This window comes from Hylobates moloch, unplaced genomic scaffold, assembly GCF_009828535.3.
Source record: "Hylobates moloch isolate HMO894 unplaced genomic scaffold, HMol_V3 SCAFFOLD_22, whole genome shotgun sequence".
In the NCBI taxonomy this organism is placed as follows: Eukaryota; Metazoa; Chordata; class Mammalia; order Primates; family Hylobatidae; genus Hylobates; species Hylobates moloch.
Genome location: NW_026652297.1, coordinates 44,345,439 through 44,368,652, shown reverse-complemented (window position 1 = coordinate 44,368,652; position 23,214 = coordinate 44,345,439). Strand labels below are relative to the sequence as shown.

General features: G+C 35.4%; 1 protein-coding gene across 4 annotated transcripts in view; it reads left to right on the top strand.

Annotated features, from left to right (window-relative positions):
* Window positions 1–21,758, top strand: part of ADAM2 (ADAM metallopeptidase domain 2) — a 90,885-nt gene extending 69,127 nt beyond the window's left edge. For all 4 annotated transcript variants that reach the window (XM_032143536.2, XM_032143535.2, XM_058433532.1 and 1 more), the window contains 7 exons: window positions 4,677–4,782; window positions 9,683–9,866; window positions 15,785–15,862; window positions 16,061–16,199; window positions 18,875–19,034; window positions 20,595–20,658; window positions 21,429–21,758. In XM_032143536.2, coding sequence (XP_031999427.1) covers window positions 4,677–4,782; window positions 9,683–9,866; window positions 15,785–15,862; window positions 16,061–16,199; window positions 18,875–19,034; window positions 20,595–20,628 — 701 coding nt within the window. In that variant the 3' untranslated portion in view covers window positions 20,629–20,658; window positions 21,429–21,758. The remainder of the gene's footprint in view (window positions 1–4,676; window positions 4,783–9,682; window positions 9,867–15,784; window positions 15,863–16,060; window positions 16,200–18,874; window positions 19,035–20,594; window positions 20,659–21,428) is intronic.
* The last annotated feature ends 1,456 nt before the right edge of the window (window positions 21,759–23,214 follow it).

The window sequence follows — 23,214 nt, the reverse complement described above, 5'->3', positions numbered from 1 at the left end:
AACAGTATTTGAAAAAATACATATCAGAAAAAATCAGGAGCAATTGACAGGAAATATTTAGGATGTTCATAGAAAACAGATAGGTGGTCACCTTTATTCTCAAATGGAACAAGTCGCAAGTCTAACTCTAATTTCTGTGTAAAAAGGGATTGCAAGGCGCTTATCAGTAACCAAAATGAACATACAATTAGGAATGACTGTTGGTTTGAAGAAAAACAAAACAAAGATGCAAAGAAAGAAACTTACAAAATGAAAAAGTGTTGTCCTGGGAAAATGGGTAATTTGGTACTACAATGTGGATGATTTTCAGATTAAAGAAGGAAAATAGAGACAGAAAGGCAGAAGGAAAGGAGAGAGAGCAAAAGACAAACTTTTTAATTACCGATTTAATTTCCTCAGTCATTGTTGGTGTATTCCAATTTTCTATTTTTTTCATAATTTAATATTTGTAGGTTGGATGTGTCCAGGAATTTATCTATTTTTTCTGTTATCAAATTTGTTGGCATATAGTTGTTCTATTTATATATGTCTCTTATAATTCTTTATATCATAAGGTATCATTGTAGTATCAGTGGTAATGTTTTCTGTTTCATTTCAGATTTTATTTATTTGAGTCTTCTCTCTCAATTATATGGACCCAGAGTGCTTCCTAAGGAGCACTCTACATCAGTATTATTTAGTGGCTGCCAATGGTCTTTCCGATTTCCTTTAATGCCTTGGCTATATGTTTTCTACCCTATGCCAAAAGTATCTCTGTGAGAAGACAGATTCAAACTTCAAGCAGTTTATAAGACAACCTTAGCTTTCACTTCCTGCTTGTTCAGGACCTAAACATCATAGAGTAAGGACTGACTAGAAAACTCTCTTTTCTCAGAACTATCTAGGTATGTGTGTAGCTATTTATTTATTTTTTGGAGCCGGAGTCTTGCTCTGTCACTCAGGCTGGAGTGCAGTGGTGCAATCTTGGCTCACTGCAACCTTCACCTCCCAGGTTCCAGTGATTCTCCTGCCTCAGCCTCCTGAGTAGCTGGGATTAGAGGCACACGCCACCACATCTGGCTAATTTTTGTATTTTTTAGTAGAGATAGGGTTTCGCCATGTTGGCCAGGCTGGTGTCGAACTCCTGACCTCTGGTGATCTGCCTGCCTCGGCCTCCAGAAGTGCTGGGATTACATGCTTGAGCCACCGCACCTGGCATGTGTGCAGCTTTTTAGATCCAGTTACATTGTTACCAAGCAATGAGTTCACTTCCAGATGTGCATAGAGGCCAATACTAATCACACCAGCTTCCAAGAGAAGAGAAAGCTTTATTGTGTGGTCCACCAGCAAGGAGACAAAAGGCAATGCTCAAATCTGTTTCCTTAAGCTGGCGTCTGGGGGCAGGTTATATAGGCAGATGGTAACTATGAGAGAGATGAGAAAGGCTCTGATTGGGTCATGCAAAGAGGCTGTGCCAGGTCCTCAGCTTTTAAGTTTTTACTGCAACAAAACAGGACTCCCCTCCCTTCTTTTCTGGGGGGAAGAGGGGAGTGAGGGTCTTGCCCAAACTGTAGTACAGTGATGCAATCATAGCTCACTGCAGCCTCCAACACCCGAGCTCAAGTGATCCTTTTGCCTCAGCCTCCCAAGTAGCAGGGACTACAGATGCCTGTCACCATGCCCACTATTTTTTTTTTTTTTTTTTGTAGAGGTGAGGTCTTGCTGTGTTGCCCAGGTTGGTCTCAAACTTCTGGTCTCAAGTAATCTTCCTGCCTTGGCACCCCAAAGTGCTGGAATTATAGAAGTGAGCCACTGCATCTGACCCCTTGATTTTTAGTTTGGTCCATGCTCCTAGATTTGAGTATTTCAGATAATATTCTGCATGTGGTTGACTTCAGTTCCAGCCTGCTCAGGTTCAGGTTATTTGATTGGCAACCTGGGGGTCGATGGCAACTGAAAAACAGCTAATCATTTTGTGGCTGACAAATTTGAACCACAGTGAACAATAGGTTTGAGCTATTCCGTTTCATGTAGTCATCTAACTCTCCAGGAATTCCTTTAAAATTTCCAGTAAGCTCTTGTTTGCCTCAACTGAAATCACACCCTTAGGCACTGGTGATGTTGGTAGCAGATTTATATTATTTCAGTAATGCCTTTGTTGTCAGTGAACCGGTTAAGATTCTTTACTTCACTGCACAAAAGAATTTGAGAGCAAGTCCGAAGGGAAAGTAAGTAAATAAGTTCATTACAAAGCAAAGTACACTCTGATAGCTGCGTCAGAGCAGGCTGCACAAGAATAAGAGCGTCTGCTGGCATTGAGGAACTTCCCTTTATTGGAATCTAACATGATTACTCATAAAAGGGTGGGAGTGGGCATTGTTGTTTAGCATGTTGTGGGTGGTCTCCTGAATGCAGATGTGCTATTGCTGTACATGTTAGTACATGCATTACATTTCTCATTCGCATTTTAATTCTCCACCCAAGGGTGCCTTTTTTACTATTATAATGAGCATAGGTCACTCCAAGGACACAAATCATGGGTTTCTGCGCTTGAACCAATTTGGGTGTTTTCCCTCATGTTCCTTTCCCTCCTTGCTGCAGGATGTTCTAACCAGTATCCCAGGATGCAGTTTTTGCACTGTTGGGAGGTTTATTCTCGCCATCTATTTTGCAAGTTTGTTCTCATTTAAGGGATGCTATGACCAACCTATCTAATTTACCTGACTCTGAAAGCCAAGATTTATTTTATTCTTTTTTTTTTTTTTCACTTAACTGAGCTCTAAATCAAATCAAGTAGCCCTAGCTACCTGGTAATAGAGATTTTTCCAGCGAATTGAAAGTTTAGATAAAATATTTAGATAAATTATGGACTGCCTCTGGACATAGTGCTTTTAACAGAGCTCCAACGGAGATGTGACGTCCTCATTAGCTGTAGGCCTGCTGGCTTTCATCTATCATGAGACACTGAGAACAAATGAGAATATGCCCAAGTTAAAACATCACCGACCCCTTTGTTTATTAATTCTATCAACCAGAACTACACCAGAGAAACAGAATCCATTGGATATGTAATTCTGCACTCTCTCTTCCTCTCTGTAGACAGATAGATAAAGATATATAGATATTTTATTGTATATAGAATTTTGTATATATAGCTATGCAAATAATTGGCTGATCAGATTGTGGGGCTGGCTAGGAAAGCATGAAATCTGTAGGCCAAGACAATTAAAAGGGCAGAATAGAAATTTTAAGCATAAATTGAAGTCCACAGGGAGAATTTTTTTCTTTTTCAGGGAAGTCTGCACTAAAGGTCTTTCAACTATTAATAATTGAATCAGGCCCATCCAGATTATCTAGGATAATATTTCTTAAATAAAATAAACTTATTGTAGACTTCATTACACCTACAAAATACCTACAGAGCAATGCCTAGATTAGTGTTTAATTGAATAACTTGGGACTATGGTCTAGCCAAGTTGACACATAAAATGTATCATCACACCGTCTTTCAGTAGTTTCTCTTGGTTACCTAAAATTCATTTTGATCTGTAGATTTTGGCTTTATTTCTTTGTTTTGGCCTATTTTTTGTCTACCAGCAATGGCTTGCTACCATAGCCAAGGTTAAAATTTTGACTTCTTTCCCATAACCAGCTTTGCAAATGACCTCTGGGACAAAATGAACTGTTACTTTTCAGTTCACTACAGCATCTGTGGGTTGCAGCTGAGATCTGAGTCTGTCCACTCTGTTAGTGAGCCTTCATGCTGCAGCATCATTATGTAGTGATTAAGTCTCCCTGTCAAAGATTTTTGACTGAGTCCATCAAGTAGAGCAGATGGAGGTTATGAGAAATAAACTGCTTTTTAAGTAGGTTGAAGCTGTTTTTTTTCTTTTGAGACAGAGTCTTGCTCTGTTGCCCAGGCTGGAGTGCAATGGTGTGGTCTCGGCTCACTGCAGGCTCTGCCTCCCGGGTTCACACCATTCTCCTGCCTCAGCCTCCCAAGTAGCTGGGACTACGGGTCCCCACCACCATGCCCGGCTAATTTTTTTTGTAGTTTTAGTAGAGACGAGGTTTCACCGTGTTAGACAGGCTGGTCTCAATCTCCTTACCTCGTGATCCGCCCTCCTTGGCCTCCCAAAGTGCTGGGGTTACAGGCGTGAGGCACCGCGCCTGGCCATGTAGGTTGGATCTTATGAGAATTAAAATTATACAGATTATGCATGTGGATTGGATGATGGGAGGGCGAATGAATCAATTGTGACTCCAATATATTTCTGGTCTGAGGAAATTATGATGTAAAACATAAGATAATTGGTTAGTGGTTTGACTTGAAAAGACATTCATGCTATAACTGTTTATGGACAAATAAGTCAATTATGTGAAAAAAGTTTCCTATGTACTAACACATATGCATTTATAGACTTACTATGATTAGAGGTTAAACTGAATATAGTGGTTAACTCTGGAGTATGTCTAGGATATGTCTTTGGATAGTAGACCAGAGTCCTTTCAATTTTTAAACATTTCATTGAAGTAGTTTTGTGTGATCTTAAATCTAGTTTTTATTTTGAATGTTATAGTATGATCTTATTTTGTACAATGAATATCTTAAACCATTTTAGAATTTTAAGTGTATTTGTTATTTATTTTTAATTAATATAAGTTTAATATGACTAACCACACCTTTTTATTTTCAGAAGTAGAGTTTGGTCCTACAGAATGTTATTCTCACCTTAATTCAAAGACTGATGTATCTGGAAACTGTGGTATAAGTGATTCAGGATACACACAGTGTGAAGCTGAGTATGTTTTCAGAAATCTATCTTAGAACTTCTATTTATCACCTTATATTTGAAAACAACATCAAACAATTAAGTTTATATGTAAGCAAAATATCCCCTGAACATAAAGTAAGACCATGTTTATTCAAATTATAAATATCATAGACACATTTCTCCTCTCCTGTACCCAAATTATCCCTTGTACTTTTCCACAAAGTGTTTAATTTTCATACAGGTACATTAATTACCCATCAGTAATCATTTTTATTGTGCATGCTATTAATTTAATTTTTTTTTTTTTTTGAGACATAGTCTCACTCTGTTGCCTAGGCTGGAGTGCAGTGGCACTATTACTTTTATTTTTACAAAGCATGACAATCCTCATAGTAAAGAAGTTAAAATACATGAATTTTTACTATTTAAGAAGCAAAGCGTGTTTTATTTATTTATTTATTTTTATTTATTTTTTTGGAAGGAGTCTGACTCTCTCTCCCAGGCTGGAGTGCAGTGGCGTGATCTCAGATCACTACAAGCTCTGCCTCCGGGGTTCACACCATTCTCCTGCCTCAGCCTCCCGAGTAGCTGGGACTACAGGCGCCCGCCACCACGCCTGGCTAATTTTTTATATTTTCAGTACAGACACGGTTTCACCGTGTTAGCCAGGATGGTCTTGATCTACTGACCTCGTGATCCACCTGCCTCGGCTTCCCAAAGTGCTGGGATTACAGGCGTGAGCCACCACGCCCGGCCAAAGCCTGGTATTTAAAAACATGTGCTCTACAGCCAGACATTTTGGTTTTAAATCCTAACCCCACTCTTTACCTATTCGTGTGACCTCAGGTACGTATTTCAGTTATTTTTTATATGTAAAATATGAATATTAATAGCACATCACCAGTTTGGTGTCAGTGGGAAACATAGATGCTGTATGGAAAACACTTGGAATGGTGACTGATACATAGTATGTACTATATGAGTGCTAACTATTATCCGTTACTATTATTTTGTAAATTAGAGCTAGAAGACGGGGCGGGGTGGCTCACACCTGTAATCCCAGCACTTTGGGAGGCTGAGGTGGGCAGATCACCTGAGGTTAGGAGTTAGAGACCAGCCTAGCCAACCTGGTGAAACCCCGTCTGTACTAAAAATACAAAAATTAGCCGGGCATGATGGCGGGTGCCTGTAGTCCCAGCTACTCGGGAGGCTGAGGCAGGAGAATCGCTTGAACCTGGGAGGCAGAGGTTGCAGTGAGCCGACGTCATGCCACTGCACTCCAGCCTGGGCGACAGAGCGAGATTCCACCTCAAAAATAAAAAAAATAATAAATAAATTAGAACTAGAATGTTACTGATACCCATTCCTTTGTTGTAAAATTTTATGCTGATATTATTTCAAAAGTAAAGTAAAACATCTGTAATAAACTTTCTAGTTTTCATGAATAGTGCAAGGAATTCCCATATACCCTTTGCCTAGGTTTACAAGTTGTTTACATTTTTCCTATTGCTTTACCCTTCTGTTCTAACTCTTCTCTCCTCTCTTCATAATTATCTTTCTGAACTGTTTGAGTGTAAGTTGAAAACTGTGCTTGCTTATTCCTCAATATATCCGTGTGTTTATCTTGAAAATAAAGATATTTTCTTACATAACTTATTATAGCTGTCAAACATGGTTCATATTGAAATTTCATTCATTGTTTTGAGTAATTTTAGGCTATTTTCCTTGTTCAGGAACAAACCCAGTGTCAGATACTTACAATTACTCCTGATATGTTTTTAGAGTTCTTTAATTTGGAACTTTTTTGTTTTTATTTGTGTTTCTTTTTATTAGTTTTTTTTAATATTATCGGTTAAGTAATTTGTAGAATTTTCCCACAATTTAGGTTTCTTTGTAATTTTTCATAGTTATATGTAAGTTATACATTTTGGCATGCTTATCACTGAAGTGATGTTGTTGTACCCTGGATTTTTTTAAAGGTACATGCCATTTTCTTTCAGTATTGGACATTTTAGGTTAAATGTTTTGATAAAGTCATTATTCTCTAAATCTTTCAACTGTGAAATTACTATTTTCCTTTTGGGTTTAATATGTAATTTTGGAGGAGTTATATTGAGACCTTGGGCATATTCTGTTTCTCCTCAAACTTTAACTAACTAGTTTTAAAATCCATTAGTGATTTTCTAACTGTGTTATTGACTTTGCCTTTATTAGCTAGAAATGTACTGTAGGAAGAAGTAGTCACTTCTATATTTTTATTTATTTGCTTATCTATATATATCAGTTTAGACACAATAATTGTTATGTTATTTAATAGGATAGAATACATTACTATCATTATTTATTTTGATACTTTCTCAAATTCTCTTAATTTTGACTATTGGGAATCCCTTTGAGTTGGTTAATGTGTCCTTTTCAAAAGTCTGTATGACTTTTTAATAACTTCCAAATTTTTCTAGCACAAGAAAAGATGTTGTAGGTTGCATTGCACTTCTTCTACTTTTGCTCTGGATTCAGCTATTTATTTAAGGAGGCTTGGTTCCTTTTCTTAGAAGAAAATTTGAAATAAATTTGAAAATAAATACCTAAGCACTAGCTGTGTACATGTCAACTGTTTCTCATTACCTCTCAAGCCTGTCAGTCAACGGAACTAGAACATGCATTTCATATGTGCACATACATGTATCACATATTCATTTATTTAAATCTCTGAATTTAAGACATGAACTTAGTGATAATTCTAATTCCAATTAAGTGCCATAAAGTACATTTTAGTATACAAGTTGCTTCCTCATATACTCAAGTTCCAAATGCACAGAAATTTGCTTTATAATTGCTAAAGCATATACTTACTAAAGGAAAATTCTAGCTATTATGACTATATTTTCCTTTTCATCATTGATCCTTTTTACATCAGCTGCATTAAAGGGCTTCTCTGATGAATGCAATGTCTGTGTAGTATTGATGTTGGTATCTAGTAATTTATTTGCCCTCTATGTTATATTTTACTTTTTCTTTTTAAGTTTAGCATATTTCTTAACTTTGTATCATATAATGTGACTAATACATAATGGAAATTGCATTCACTTTTGCTTTTCTGAAGGCTAGAATTTTGTAATGGAAGGGATTTAACATAGCTGGACTCAAACTATAAACCAAACCTGACTCTGAACAGGAGCTGAAAACATTGTTCATTTCTTTATGCCTCTGGGAGATGCTTTTTATGTGCTCCCTGATTCTTCACCACACATGCTTAATTAGTTCGGTAGTCATCCGGGTTTCAGGCTGAATATAAACCTGAAATTTATATTCAGATTTTAGTTCTCAGTCTAAGTTTCCAGTCAACTAACTGTTATTAGGCCCGTATTTTAATAATGTCCTTGGATTATTCAAGCTAAGAATCTTCAACCTTGGATGTGCTTTCACAAATTATTAAACAAAGCCACATCTACAGAGTATCTGGTGCTGCAGTTCCCATTCTTAAAGCTCGGCTGTATAGTCCTTTCCTTTCGGGTTACCTTCTGGTGTCTTCAAAGTGTAAGCATGTGTGTTTCAGATTACAGTTCTACCTTACTACAGTGCGTTCCCGCCAAAGACCACCAAGAAGGCAGCTGTAGTTGAGCAAGTTGGGTTTTTTTACATGTTGGCTGGTGAGAATGCACGTCATGAGAAATTGTGGAGCATGCCAGTTCTAGAGATTTGGAGTTGGGTTAGGTGATTTTTAGGAAGGTTTCAGGAAATAGACCTTTGCTGTAAATTAGATGTTTTAAAGTAGAGATATTAATAATTGTATGATTGTGTATATTAATCTTATATATGAAGAGAGAAGACTAAAGTGAAGCTAAAGCTGCAATTGCTAAAGAAGCAATAGTCACACATATTAGTTGAATCATGGGAATGTCCAGTAAATTTGTGGCTTGGACAATGTTTGTTTCTCCTCTGTGTTCAGACATGATCTATGAAGTGAATTTGCTTATTTTCTTAATCTTTCATGATCATGGAATGGCTTTGCCTAAGGTTGAGTTCTATGAAATTACTTAATGTTTAACCGGTGTGTGCACTATGAGTGCAGAGCAGCTTTTATCAACTCCAAGTCCTTGCTCAATGACTCCTGGCCACTTCAGGGGCTGGGTTGCCCATTTTCGTTGTCTTCTTTTGGCCAAAGGGAGAAAAGTTCAGGCCATAGAAAATTGCTTGAAGACATTTAGATTTTCATCACTGCTGAGATTTTGCTGATTAGGAGGCTATTTAGATAACATATGTTGTCTATCTCAACATATGTAGTTGATCTAGGGTTAGTCTCTCTGCCTCCATGGCTTCCTGAATCTTCTGATGTAGCAATGGTCATGTGGTAGCGTTTAAGATTCCAAACAGGATGCAAGTGCCAAATAAAAATCTTATGGTTTGTAGCATGTACTGTAGGCAAATGCTCATATTAATCTGTAGGACATACTACCTTATGTGATATATATAGTGATAACCCTGTAGTATTAATTAATGGTTATTTTTGTTAATTAATATGAGTGACCTTGAAATCTTCATTTTTAAAATCACTCAAAAGGTGAACAGATGTTAAATTCATTTGAGCTTGGGTTTCATTTTCAAAGGAAAATGAAAGAATCACAAAAAAAGTTGTCAGGCTAACTAAGGAATATTAGGTTGGTGCAAAAGTGATTGTGGCTTTTGCCATTAAAAAAGTGGCAAAAACCACTATTAGTTTTGCACCAACCTTAGTTCATAATTACTAAAATGTTCAGTTATTATTGGCAATTTAGGCAAGGCCCTTTTTTTTTTGGTGTTTTAAAATGAATTGCATATATTCTCTTGCAAACCTCGAATACTTTATTTAAATCTATCTATTTTAGAAATTATAATCTTGTACTTCTCTAGTTTACAATTAATAATTTTTATTTATGGATAAATTATAGCAATCTGCAGTGCGGAAAATTAATATGTAAATATGTAAGTGAATTTTTATTACAAATTCCAAGAGCCACTATTATTTATGCCAACATAAGTGGACATCTCTGCGTTGCTGTGGAATTTGCCAGTGATCATGCAGACAGCCAAAAAATGTGGATAAAAGATGGAACTTCTTGTGGTTCAAATAAGGTAGGTAGTCTTTTATTCCCAAATAATTTCCTAATATTTTAGACTTTATCCTTTTTTGAGACAAGTGTCACTCTTGCCCTGGCTAGAGTGCAGTGGTGTGATCTCTCCTTACTGCAGCCTCTGCCTCCCAGGTTCAAGTGATTCTCCTGCCTCAGCCTCTTGAGTAGCTGGGATTACAGGCGGTACCACCACGCCTGGCTAATTTTTGTATTTTTAGTAGAGATGGGGTTTCGCTGTGTTGGCCAGGCTGATCTCAAACTCCTGACCTCAGGTGATCCACCCACCTCAGCCTCCCTAAAGTGCTGAGATTACAGGAGTGAGCCACTGTACCTGGCCTAGACTCTGTTCTTAAATGATACATAATTAGTATTTTCTCTCAGAATTTAAGTGCATATTCAATACAGAAAATCAGGAAAAAAACAAACTTTAAAAGAATAAAACATTTGCAATCATGCATATATGACATTGTTATGACTGTTTCGTTGGTTATTTAGTACTTTTTTCATTGAAATTGTGTGTATTCATGGAATTGAGAACCGTGTTGTTCATTTACTGTATTTTATTAAATTATCTCATATTACACAGAGAATACATCTGTCATAAATTATCTTTTGATGTAATCATTTTAAAATAGCCATTAAAATAATATATGCCCATTTTACTGATGAAAATAATAAACTCACAGAATAAAGAAAATATCAATCCAGTCGCATATCTAAGATGCAATAACTCTTTTTATTTTTATGAACCTTCCATCAATTTTTCATAGACATGCACACACACGGAATTGTAGAATATTTATTTATCTACATATCTGTCTTTCTTACTTTGCATTCAATATGATATCTATGCATACATATCAACAGTTTTTGCCTTCCTAGATTTTTTTATTATATGAAATATGAAATACATACAAACATGTATATACACAAGGAGGTGCAAGCTCAAATTAGTCTCATGTTTAAATTATAAAGCCTCTCTGGCTTAATAAGTAACAGAATACAGTAAGCCCCTTATTGAAGAAAAGAGGGAAAGGAAAACTATACTAACTTTACTAATATTCATTTAGAAAATTAGGAAGTAAGAGTGTATACAAATAAAAAAAATTGTCATTCCAAATTCTTACACAAAATGTAAGTCATTTAAAAAATTGTGCAACACATTTGCTTTCATTAAATTTAGTTTGAAAATGTCTTACCAAATTAATGCCCAAGACTGTCTTACATTTTAAATTCTCCATTTTTTCTAAACAGGCTAAAATATGTCATGTGAGGTAGGAATTGCACAGGAAATGGGAACTACCAAGAGTAGCTTAAATAGTTGGTAGTTATTTTTTTTTTCCCATAATACAAAGTAATTTTGGAGGTTGTCCATCCAGAGCAGTTATATGTCATCAATGATCCAGACTCAGTCCAGTTTTTAGCTATAGATCTTGTTTGTGATCCTCTTTTATATGGCCTTCAAAATGGTTGATTGGAACTCCGGTTATATACACAGTTAGTGAATGGGATGAAGGATATATGACCCTGCCACAGTGATCATGACAAAAGTGATGTCCCATCAATTAGCCATCTAAGAACACTAGGACGAGGATGGGATGAGTTGGAAAAATAATACATTTTAAATCAACCATGTATTTGAGAAACTAAAAAACCACACACAGGCCTAGGAAAGATGCATGCTCAGAAAGGACCTGGGATGACCATAAGCTTTATATTCAGGTTGACCCCAATATTCAGATAATACTAAATTAATTAGTAAAGAATTTTCACAGAATAGAGCCATTCTATAAACACTGGGCAAGGTGGCAGGTTTTTAAATTGCCCCATTTTCATGCTATTTCTTGCCGGAATACCTTGTTTTTGTGTGTGTGTGTGTGTGTGTGTGTGTTTTGTTGTTTTATAGGTCCTGTGAAATTTATGCTTTAAGGAGGTGGTGGATTTACTATTCCGGTGGATTTACTATTGCTTGCACCCTCTAAAGCTGTGGCCTGAGCTGTACCTTGGACCCTTTTAGCCATAGCTAGAGTGGCTGGGGATGCAGGGTGCCAATTCCCAAGGAGGTATAGAGCAGGGGGACCCTGGGCCCTGCCCAGGAAACCATTTTTCCCTCCTAGGCCTCTGTGTCTGTGATGGGAAGGGCTACCATGAAAGTCTCTGATATGCCTTGGAGACATCTTCCCCACTGTCTTGATGACTAACACTTGACTCCTCATTACTTATGCAAATTTCAGCAGCAGACTTGAATTTTTCCCCAGAACATGGGTTTTTTTTTTCTATTGCATCATCAGGCTGCAAATTTTTCCAACTTTTATGCTTTGCTTCCTCTTGAATGCTTTGCTGCTTAGAAATTTCTTCTGCCAGGTAGCCTAAATCATCTCTCTAGAGTTCAAAGTTCCACATATTTCTAGGGCGGGGGCAAAATGCTGCCACTCTCCTTGCTAAAACATAACAAGACTCACCTTTTCTCCAGTTCCCAAGAAGTTCCTCATTTCCATCTGAGATCACCTAAACCTGGACTTCATTGTTCATATCACTAAGCGCATTTTGATCAAAGCCATTCAACAAGTCTCTAGAAATTCCAAACTTTCTCACATTTTCCCATCTTCTTCTTAGCCCTCCAAATGATTCCAATCTCTGGCTGTTACCCAGTTCCAAAATCGCTTCCATATTTTTTAGTATTTTCACAGCAGCACTCCATTCCTGGTACCAATTTTACTGTATTAGTCTGTTTTCATGCTGTTAATCAAGACATGCCTGAAACTGGGTAATTTATATAGAAAACAAGATTTAATGGACTCACAGTAACGCGTGGCTGGGGAGGCCTCACAATCATGGCAGAAGGCAAAGGAGGAACAAAGGCATGTCTTTCGTGGAGGCAGGCAAGAGAGTGTGTGCAGGGGAACTGCCCTTTATCAAACCATCAGATCTCATGAGACTTATTCACTATCAGGAGACCAGCACGGGAAAAACCTGCCACCATAATTCAATTACCTCCCACCAGGTCCCTCCCATGACACTGTGGGTAATTGTGGGAGTTACAATTAATGTCTCCACCATAATCTTTTGCCCCAGGTGTCTGCAAATGTTACTCTCCCTGCACCTTTCCCTAGCAGTCTATACTGCTTCTTTCCATCTGAGATTTGAGTTGGGCAAATCAGAAACCAGTCCTTAAGGCAGCTACCAGACAAGTTAGAATATTGCCAATAAGATCTGTGCTGCATCCTTCAGTTTGAGGGAAGGGATTGAGAATTTAGCTGCTGCCTCATTCAGACAAAAATGCCATAAAATTTTCTACCATTTTGACTGTGACAATGTGTTCTTCAGTATTTTACTGGTTGCTGTAGACCTTTGACTGTTTCCAGAGCTTCTATAATGTTATTTCAGTCAGATTTTGTTTTGTTTTCTATATCACCATTTTTCTGATGTACCTCCCCAGACTATTTATTGAAAGTTTGATATAACCTGCTTGTAATTCTACCACTGTTGTAGGGTGCAAATGATCATTTAAATCCAAAATGCTTGGTCATTGGCGGCCACTGGAGGAGTGCTGCCTTCAGTTTTGGTTGCTTATGTGGAATCATATTGTTTCACATTTTCTGAACCTAAAAATGATTTTTATCTCTGGTACAACTATGCCTTTAAAAAAAGAGTATGAGCCTGGCCAACGTGATGAAGCCCCGTCTCTACTGAAAATACAAAAATTAACTGGGCGTGGTGGCACAAGCCTGTAATCCCAGTTACTTGAGAGGCTGAGGCACGAGAATTGCTTGAACCCAGGAAGCATAGGCTACAGTGAGCTGAGACCAAGCCACAGCACTCCAGCCTGGGCAACAGAGTGAGACCCTATCTAAAAAAAAAAAAAAAAGTGTATGTACAGATTTTATTTCATTTAGCATTTTAGTTCCTCCATAACAAGAAGGTTTCTGTAGGAACCTATTCTGCCTACTGACAATAAAGGAGGCTGTATTATGATTCCTATCTCAAAACAAAAATAAATCTGTTTTAGAGAGTTTGGTGAAGAATAAAAAAGAATTGTATTTTTTATGTAATATTACTATTGCTATGTGGTTATAAATAATTTTTAATTTTTTTAGCTAGCTTCTTAATTTGGATGCTGTTTTTCCCTAGCGAAGCTTCCTGCATGATGCAACTGAAGTTAAGCACTCTGCCACAGGCATGTTAAAACAAAAACAAACAAACAAAAACCAAACAGACAAAAACGAAAACAAACAAAAAAATCCCACAAAAACACTTCATTGCAGAAAAAGGGTACCAGTAATACCAACAACCCTTCCTCAACTTTTGTTTCTCTAGACAATTAATGTATTTAATTGTTCTGAGAATTAGGTTTACTTTTTCCTGGACAATAGGTCTGCAAATTATATATCTAACTTCTCTATTTAAATTGTAGTTAGGTGTGAAGGAAGCATGCTAACAGAATAGATAGATTTATAACTACAGCAGCACTAATCTGTATCCAGTATCCAGAGCTAATACTTTTTATACTACTACCACAGCCATCCAAAATAACCTGGCCATCTATTCATCATTAGTCCATTCCCCCGTAAATCTTAAACAGAGGTATGCGTTGCCATAATTATCCAACACAATTAATAATATATTTTTTCATACGCAATAATGTTGGGCAAAAACTATGTGAACAGGTTAACTCTCTGACTTTAAAAGTTAGTGTGTTATGATCCTATATTATAAGAGGAAAAATCTCCCAAAATATTGCCGATATTCTTTAGCAAACTTTTAAAATAAAAAATATTTCCAATTACATGTTCTTGGGCTTACCATTAGTCACTTTGAGTATTTGTATGAATGCATTAATCATTTTTTGTTCTTTTGAAACATAGTATTATTTGATATAGCTTGAAAGAGATCTCTGAAAACAATTACTAAACCTTTGTCTTTATGCTTAACTTTCTTTATCTCAGTTGATTTAACTACCAGCAAGAGAATTAAACAAGTCAGAATCCTTGGTGTCATTCACTCATCTCTTTTTACTATGCATATTACTCCAATTCAGCTGGTTTAAACTTTCTATCTCAAATACATCTACTGGTTTCTATCCTCACTACCACTCAGTTTCACTGTATGCTTATCATTTTTGTGGACCACAGCAATGACATTCTACCTTTGTATCTATAGGCTATTGCCCTTTCCATTCTCTTTTCCAAAACCTACTTTTATCAGCTTTCCTTCTTCCAATATGTAAATGCAGCAAATTGCTGTATTTGGCTAACTTGCTCATGAAGAATATAAGATTCTACACAATCATGCCAATAATATCTTCTTTCATATAATATCGAGTTTTTTGTCTGTTTCTCTCTCTTTTGTTATGGTATGAACAAGACGAGATTTGTGTTGTTCACTGATGCCTTCTTGGGGCCGGGTACATTTGTAGGACTCAAACATCTATTTAATGAATGACTGAATGGCCACACTGTCCTTTAGATTTCTCAAAGGTTCAATATGGTCTTCCATGGTAGAATTCTATACCAATTAAGTCCTATCTATCATCAGAGCTCAATGAGAAGGTTTTACTGTTCTCAAATATTTGATACATTTCCTGTATTTTACGCTTTCATAAATCAATTTTTTCATTACAGCATTTATTACATACTTATTTGTGTTTTACTCATTTCATATTTGTACCTGCTATCCCAGTCTAAGCAGGGAAGAAGCCATTATTGTTTTGTTTACTCCTAGATAATCAGAGTCTCATCTAGTGCTGGAAACATAGTAGCTCAAAACATTAACTATTCATTGTTAGTATACTAATTCTTGTTGCTAAATCAATACCCTTTTTATTAGTCCATGGTAATATGGTATGGTATGGAATGCTTTTAATTAAATGGCAACTCTAGATGGCATGTCAATTAACTTATTTTTGCTCATCCTTTTTAGGTTTGCAGGAATCAAAGATGTGTGAGTTCTTCATACTTGGGTTATGATTGTACTACAGACAAATGCAGTAATAGAGGTGTAAGTAGCAGTACTATGAAGTGAAAATAGAAATCATTGAGCCTAATTTTAGGAAACTAAATGCATTGCTACACACACACACACCAAAACATATAGGAAAATTGGCCTTATCTGACCTACATATTATTTTATAATTCTACTTGAGCACATATAAATCTAGTTGCTTTTCTTATAAGATGATATTTCTCCTTCTTTTAGGTATGCAATAACAAAAAGCACTGTCACTGTAGTGCTTCATATTTACCTCCAGATTGCTCAGTTCAATCAGATCTATGGCCTGGTGGGAGTATTGACAGTGGCAATTTTCCACCTGTAGCTGTACCAGTCACACTCCCTGGTAAGTATTAACAATAAATCGGAAAATAATTAAAACATAATTTGAATTTATTAAATTTAATAACAATATTTTGTCTACTAATTTATATCTAGACTATGTTTAGACATTAAACTGCATGTGAATGTATATGTTTTACTTCCACTTCCAGAGAATAATATATACAACATATGTAGCATATGTTATAAACATGATATATCAGTCAGAGCCCAGGCATAAAGACAGAACTCACTTTAGTCTTTCAAACAGAAAGAACTCCGTGTAAGGCGTCTGGTAATTGCCTAGATGAGAAGATAATCAGAGAAAGGTGAGGCAATCCAGAAAATGACTATCATTTTTTAGGGTTGTAGGGACAATAAAAAGAGGTGGTATTACTCGAATCAGAATCCGGGACATTTAGTATGATATATAACTATGGTCAGGGATGTATAGCAGGATTGGAACCACAGGGAGAGTTACTGTCCAGCATGAGCTGGAGGTATAGAGAATATACAGTCACTGTTGGAGATGCTGGAGAGGAAGGGGGAGTAATATTAGAGCTATTTTCACTCCTCAAATTCTCCAAATTTTACTCAGTGATTCCCAGTGACCAAAACTGACTGGAAGACAGCAGATTAAGGAACTTGGGCAGTGTGCTTCCCTGTGATATTGATCAAAGCAGAGGAAAAGCCTAGATGAATTTTAGAGAAAGCCAGAAGTTAACTGGCATATCCAACAATACTTAGGACCTGGAGATTTTCTTTGGTATAAAAATCTAAATGTACATACAATTAGAGCCATTTTTCTGGTTTTGAGTCATAGGTAGTTATTAATTCCAGTATCTGGAAATATTATATTTAATGTTATATAGTAATAGATTAGTAAGTTTAAAACTTTGTAATTAATGTATTTTCAAGCTATTTCCATTTTACTAGCAACAATTAGCTTATCTCCCCCTTGGCTGCAATTGTTTCTATTCATGCACACACATGCCATTTCCCAATGAGCAGTGGAGAACACTCCTTTCCAGGTTGGTTTTAGTGGTATGATTGATCAATAAAGTGTGAAGAACTAACATTCTAGGACTCTCGTGGTCTTCCTACAGACTCTAACTAGGTATTTTGGAGTCCTTACTTCTCTCATTCCCGGAAATCTCATTCTCTCATTCACTTCTTGAAAATTATTAGCAATATCTGAAATTTGATTGCACTCAGAAACAAAAATACAACCATCTAATAAGCCCTCCTCAAATTCATGACCAACAAAATTGTGAGCAAAATCGAATGTTTTAAGTTACTAAGCCTTGAGGTAATTTCTTATACAGCAATAAATAATAAAAAACATTTAGCTCCCAATATGTTGTGTAATAGAAATCTAAAATGTGGCCTTAGCTTTGAAATTGGGTAGTGCGTGGAAGACAGAAAGGCAGGAAACTATTGAAGTCTTAGTACATGTTGAAGTTGGTGAGCAATTCAAGGACAGTTTTCCATGTTGCAGAAAGTGAAACCATTATTATGAAGTGGTAAATTGTTTGGCATCACTGCTGCCTTTGGAAATGTGGAAAATTGAACTCATGCCTACTATGAAACTACTGGAAGAAAATGTTAATATGACACTCTAGGACATTGGTCCAAGCAAGGATTTTATTGGTTTGAAAGTAAAACTAATTTTCATTCTCTGCAAGTTTCTTAAAGTAAGAAACAATGAAAGGCCAAATTTGAGATTAGAGCAATAAAATTTTATCTCAGATCAAAATTAAGCAAGGCCTTTGACAGTAAACACCTCTGTTAAAATCTCAGGAAAACTGAAGTTGATATCTCTTAGAGACTCTTTCATCTATACAAAAGGCCTTCTAATTATTTTATATAAATGCATCATAAAAACTTTCAAAAAATAAGGCTACTAAGAATTTTAAACTGGTCATTTCATAACAGCCGCACAGGATCCAATACAGAGAAAGGCTTATGTCAAAGAGATTTGTGAGTGTGGCCTTTGTTTAATGGATTGTGTTTTTATTTGATACATGAGAAATTCACAGGAATTATATTAGCTCAGACTGAAAATGATTAAGGTAGCATGTATGTTCATTGGTCCCCAATCAACTATAGGCAAGAAACAGGCTGATAAAGGTAGTCAGATGTGAAAAGGACTATTTGGATTATAAACCAAAGGGCATAAACAAAAAGTCAGAAACCACACTTCTTCTTAATCTGTGGGTTTATGATTTTTTAGGTCACCACCAACAAAAATAAACAACAACAAAAAAAACTATAGGCATAGATGGTTTCACAGGTGAACTGAACCAAATTCTTGGAAGAAAGCAATATTATTTTCAGAAAATGGTGGTGGGGAAGTTACTGTCAACTCATTATATGAGGAAAACATAATCCTGATGCCAAATTCAAACAAGGAACTCAACAAAGAAGAAAATCACCAACCAATATTCTTCATGAATAGAGATATAAAAATCCTCAACAAAATATTAGCCCACGATATATAGCTATCCATTTTAAAAAGAGTTACAAGAGTCACTTTGGGCACTTATATCTTCAAGTTATCTATTTCATATCAAATATGTTAATTTAAAAATTATTAAATTGTTCAAAGGTTTTATTCTGGTAGACTTAGTCAAATACAGAAATATCTTTACCATATTTCTGATGCTTGCTTTCAAATCTTTGATTTTTTTTTTCTCCTAGAAAGGCGCTACATTGAGAACGTTTACCATTCCAAATCAATGAGATGGTCATTTTTCTTATTCATTCCTTTCTTTATTATTTTCTGTGTACTGATTGCTATAATGGTGAAAGTTCATTTCCAAAGGAAAAAACGGAGAACTGAGGACTATTCAAGCGATGAGTATATTGATTTCATATTTAATATTTGTTATTTGTATAATTTATGAACATAGTCAATAAATAGCAATGTGGTAGATGTAATGAGTAATAATTCAAATTCAATTATTGTCTTTTTATGGGAATTTAATAACTCATATATTAATAACTAATGGCCAGGGGTGGTGGCTCACACTTGTTATCCCACCACTTTCTGAGGCCAAGGCGAGTGGATCACTTAAAGCCAGGAGTTCAAGACCAGCCTGGGCAATATGGTGAAACCCCATCTCTACAAAAATATACAAAAATTAGCCAAGCATGGTGGCATGCACCTATAGTGCCAGCTACTCAGGAGGCTGAGGTGGGAGGATCACTTGATCCTGGGAGGCAGAGGCTGCAGTGAGCCGAGATTGTGCCACTGCACTCCAGCCTAGGCAACAGGGTGAGACTGAGACGCAAAAAAGAAAAAATTATACACACACACACACACACACACACATACACATACATATATACACATATAGTAATTGCAATTTTAATCTTATAAGAATCTGGACTTTTTAGGGGCAAGATTAGTTAAAGTTTAGCTATCCATTCAAGTTTAAAGTTTATCTTTAAGGTTTATCTTCTTTTATTATTTGATCTTGTTAAATATGTATTTTAACTTAATAATACTTAAATAACTTTGTAATATTTCTATATCTTAGTGAATTTTTATGCTATTTTAATGAAAGGTAATAGGAAAACCCAGGAAAGTAATTTAGCTTTTTTTTGGTAGTAACGTAAATTGAAACACAAGCAGTTAGAAGTAGAAAAAGATTAAAAGTTAATATATAATAAAAGACTTAAAAATCTAGATGATAGCCACATCTAGTCCACAGAAAATATAAAACAAATAACTTTTATTAAAAATAAAAATATCTGAATATATGCTATAAGAATACAAGTAAATATTAAAACTGGTTTATTTATTTTCAAGGAAAATGCTACAAAATGATTTCTGCTTAGGAGTTATATAACTATGTCCTTCATTTAACTTGAAATGAATTGAATTCTATTAAAATACTTAAAATGACAATGTAAATGAAAATGGAATATATTTTAAAAGTTGATTTGAAATTGCTGAAATAATATACAGCACCTAAACTAGTAAGAACTTAGTATTTAAATATACTAAAGTGGTTTTCTTATATTGGATAACTATTGTGGAATAACTGATATCAAATATCTTCAGGGAAAAAAACATAGCTAGTAAAATGAATAGAAATTAATAGGGTTGAAAATGAATGGCAAAAAGTCTGAAGATACTTAACCAATAATATTATGAATATAACAATGATCTAAGTTTATTTTCAGGTAAACATATATCACTGTGCTTTTTTTCATATTCACTGATGCAAAGATGTGCATTATTAGTCTTGATTATCAGGGCAGAGATGTTCTCAGTGATAGGGTATTCTCAAATACTGGGTAAACCCAGTTCTTAGGTAAAAATTCAGAACTGTTTCAGGACTGACAGATAATACGGATGTTTGTAAAATCATCTTGAAGAAAGTATAATATTATTTTTATTTTTAATATGCAGGCAACCTGAAAGTGAGAGTGAATCTAAAGGATAGTCTGGACAATAGAGATGCCATGATATCACTGTGAGTTTCTTTCATCTTTTTTTAAATTTATTTTACTTTAAGTACTAGGACACAGGTGCAGAATGTGCAGGTTTGTTACATAGGTATACATGTGCCATGGTGGTTTGCTGCACCTATCAACCCATCATCTAGGTTTTAAGCCCCACATGCATTAGGTATTGGTCCCAATGCTCTTCCTCCCCTTGCCCCCAACCCCCGGCAGGTTCTGGTGTGTGATGCTCCCCTCCCTGTGTCCATGTGTTTTCATTATTCAACTCCCATTTATGAATGAGAACATGCAGTGTTTGGTTTTATGTTCCTGTGTGTGTTTGTTGAGAATGATGGCTTCCAGCTTCATCCATGTCCCTGCAAAGGACATGAGTGAGTTCCAAATATTTTAAGGATTGGGGGTGTGGGGGGAGGAGAGAGAGAGAACGTAATATATTAAATAAATATATATTAAGCAGTGACAGTCATATAGCTATATATAATAAAAATAAATTGGAGACTATTTTTCAGAATTATAATACTTTTCAGAATTTATAATAGGCATGATCAAGTTATAAATGATATTGAAATTTTCCACTTAGTAATTTCTTACAGTGTTATTTTTTAATTATTTTCTCTAGTTAATTTTACTTCTTTAGCATTTGTGTATTTAAAATGTTGGCTAAAAATAAATTGCATGATATAGGTCTACTTTGCAATAAGATTACTTGCATGCTATTTGTTGAACTAGCTATCATTTTAACTTACTTGTTGATAATGGTGACTTTTTTTCATTTATTCAGTCTTCTAGAGTAATTATCTGCGATGGATGGACACAAAAAAATGGAAAGAAAAGAATGTACATTACCTGATTTCCTGGGATTCAAACCTGCATATTGTGATTTTAATTTGACCAGAAAATATGATATATATGTATAATTTCACAGATAATTTACTTATTTAAAAATGCATGATAATGAGTTTTACATTATAAATTTCTGTTTTTTTAAAGTTATCTCACACTATTTCTGTTGGTTAGTAGACACTAATTCTGTAAGTAGGGGCATGGTATAAGGAAATATCGTAATGTAATGAGGTGGTACTATGATTAAAAGCCACTGTTAGAGTACAAATTGCAATGGTATGTTGTTATGTTATAGTGTGATGGTCTGGAATCAAAGACAATGATCCTAAAATTTGGAAAAATTTTTCACCATATGCTGCTGAAAAAAGATACATTTTCAAGTATATAAACATTCAAAGTAAAGGATAATACTATTTCAGTCCTACACATGCCAATTCCTTTCATGAGGTCAGCAAAAATTAGTAACAAAACATGGCAAGGATTATTCAGTCTGAAAAGGGAAGGAAATCTTGTTATATGCAGTAACATGGGTGAACAGAAAATGTGTTCTGATTAACAGCAACGTGTTGCACCAGAAAACATCTGAACCTGTAGAAATACTTCAGCATTGGAATTCGCTGAAATGAGTGAGCCATTTATTGCAAGTAAGAGATGGTTATACAGATTCAGGAATAGGTTTGGACTGAAAAATAGAAAAATTACTGGAGAGGCTGTGTCTCCTGATGAAAAAGCAGCTGCCACATTTCCAGCAGAGTTGATGTTAATCAGGGAGAAAGGATATCATCCAAAGCAAGTTATCAATTGTAATGAAGCCAGTCTTCTGGAAGAAGACCAATAGAACCTACAGTAATGAAAGTGGAAAGGAGGCACCACAGAATAAAACATGGAAGGACAGTTAGTCACTGCTGTTACTGAGCCTGATTGATGAATTAAACTTTATCATAGATACGTATATGTAGGAAAAAGCATAGTACATTTACAGTTTGGCGCTATCTACAGTTTCAGGCATCCACTGAGGGTTTTAGAATGTATCCCCCACAAATAAGGAGGGACTACTGCAATGTAGATGAAGCTACCATTCAAGATAACTTAGATTTGTTTAATTAGCTTTATATAAAATAACCTTCTATTTTGCTTTAGAAAACAAATTTCCACTTACCAGATTTCTGAAAATTTCCATCATCAATACTACCCCCTGGGGAACCAAACTGGAATTTACAATCTGGAGGTTTATGTCCAGGGAAGCATTGACAATTACCAAAATTATTACATATCTGAAACAGAAAAATACAGAAACAGTTTGAGTCATCTTAGTCTTTGTATCTGATATAAGGTCTTTGTATCTGATATAAATACCTAAATTTCATAGAATAATTATTTTTTCTTAAGATTATTGTGACTATATAATATGAGAAATAGGTTAGAAAAAGTAGTAAAAATTTTGACAACATAATGACCAGATGGCAAAATTCCTACATGAAAGTTTATTTCTGGCCTCTATACATCGAGCATTAATGTCTTCTTCAATCAACTTTAAAAAATAAGATTTAATAAAGTTGTAGTCTTCATATTCAGAGAGGTTAAATTTTTTAAATGACTGTTATTTAGTAATTTGAAAACATTTGTTGTCACTATTTGGACATTTTCTATTCATGCACTTCAATGTCTATACAAAGTATTGTGATAAAATAAACATCAATTGACTTGGCCACTTTAATTCCTTA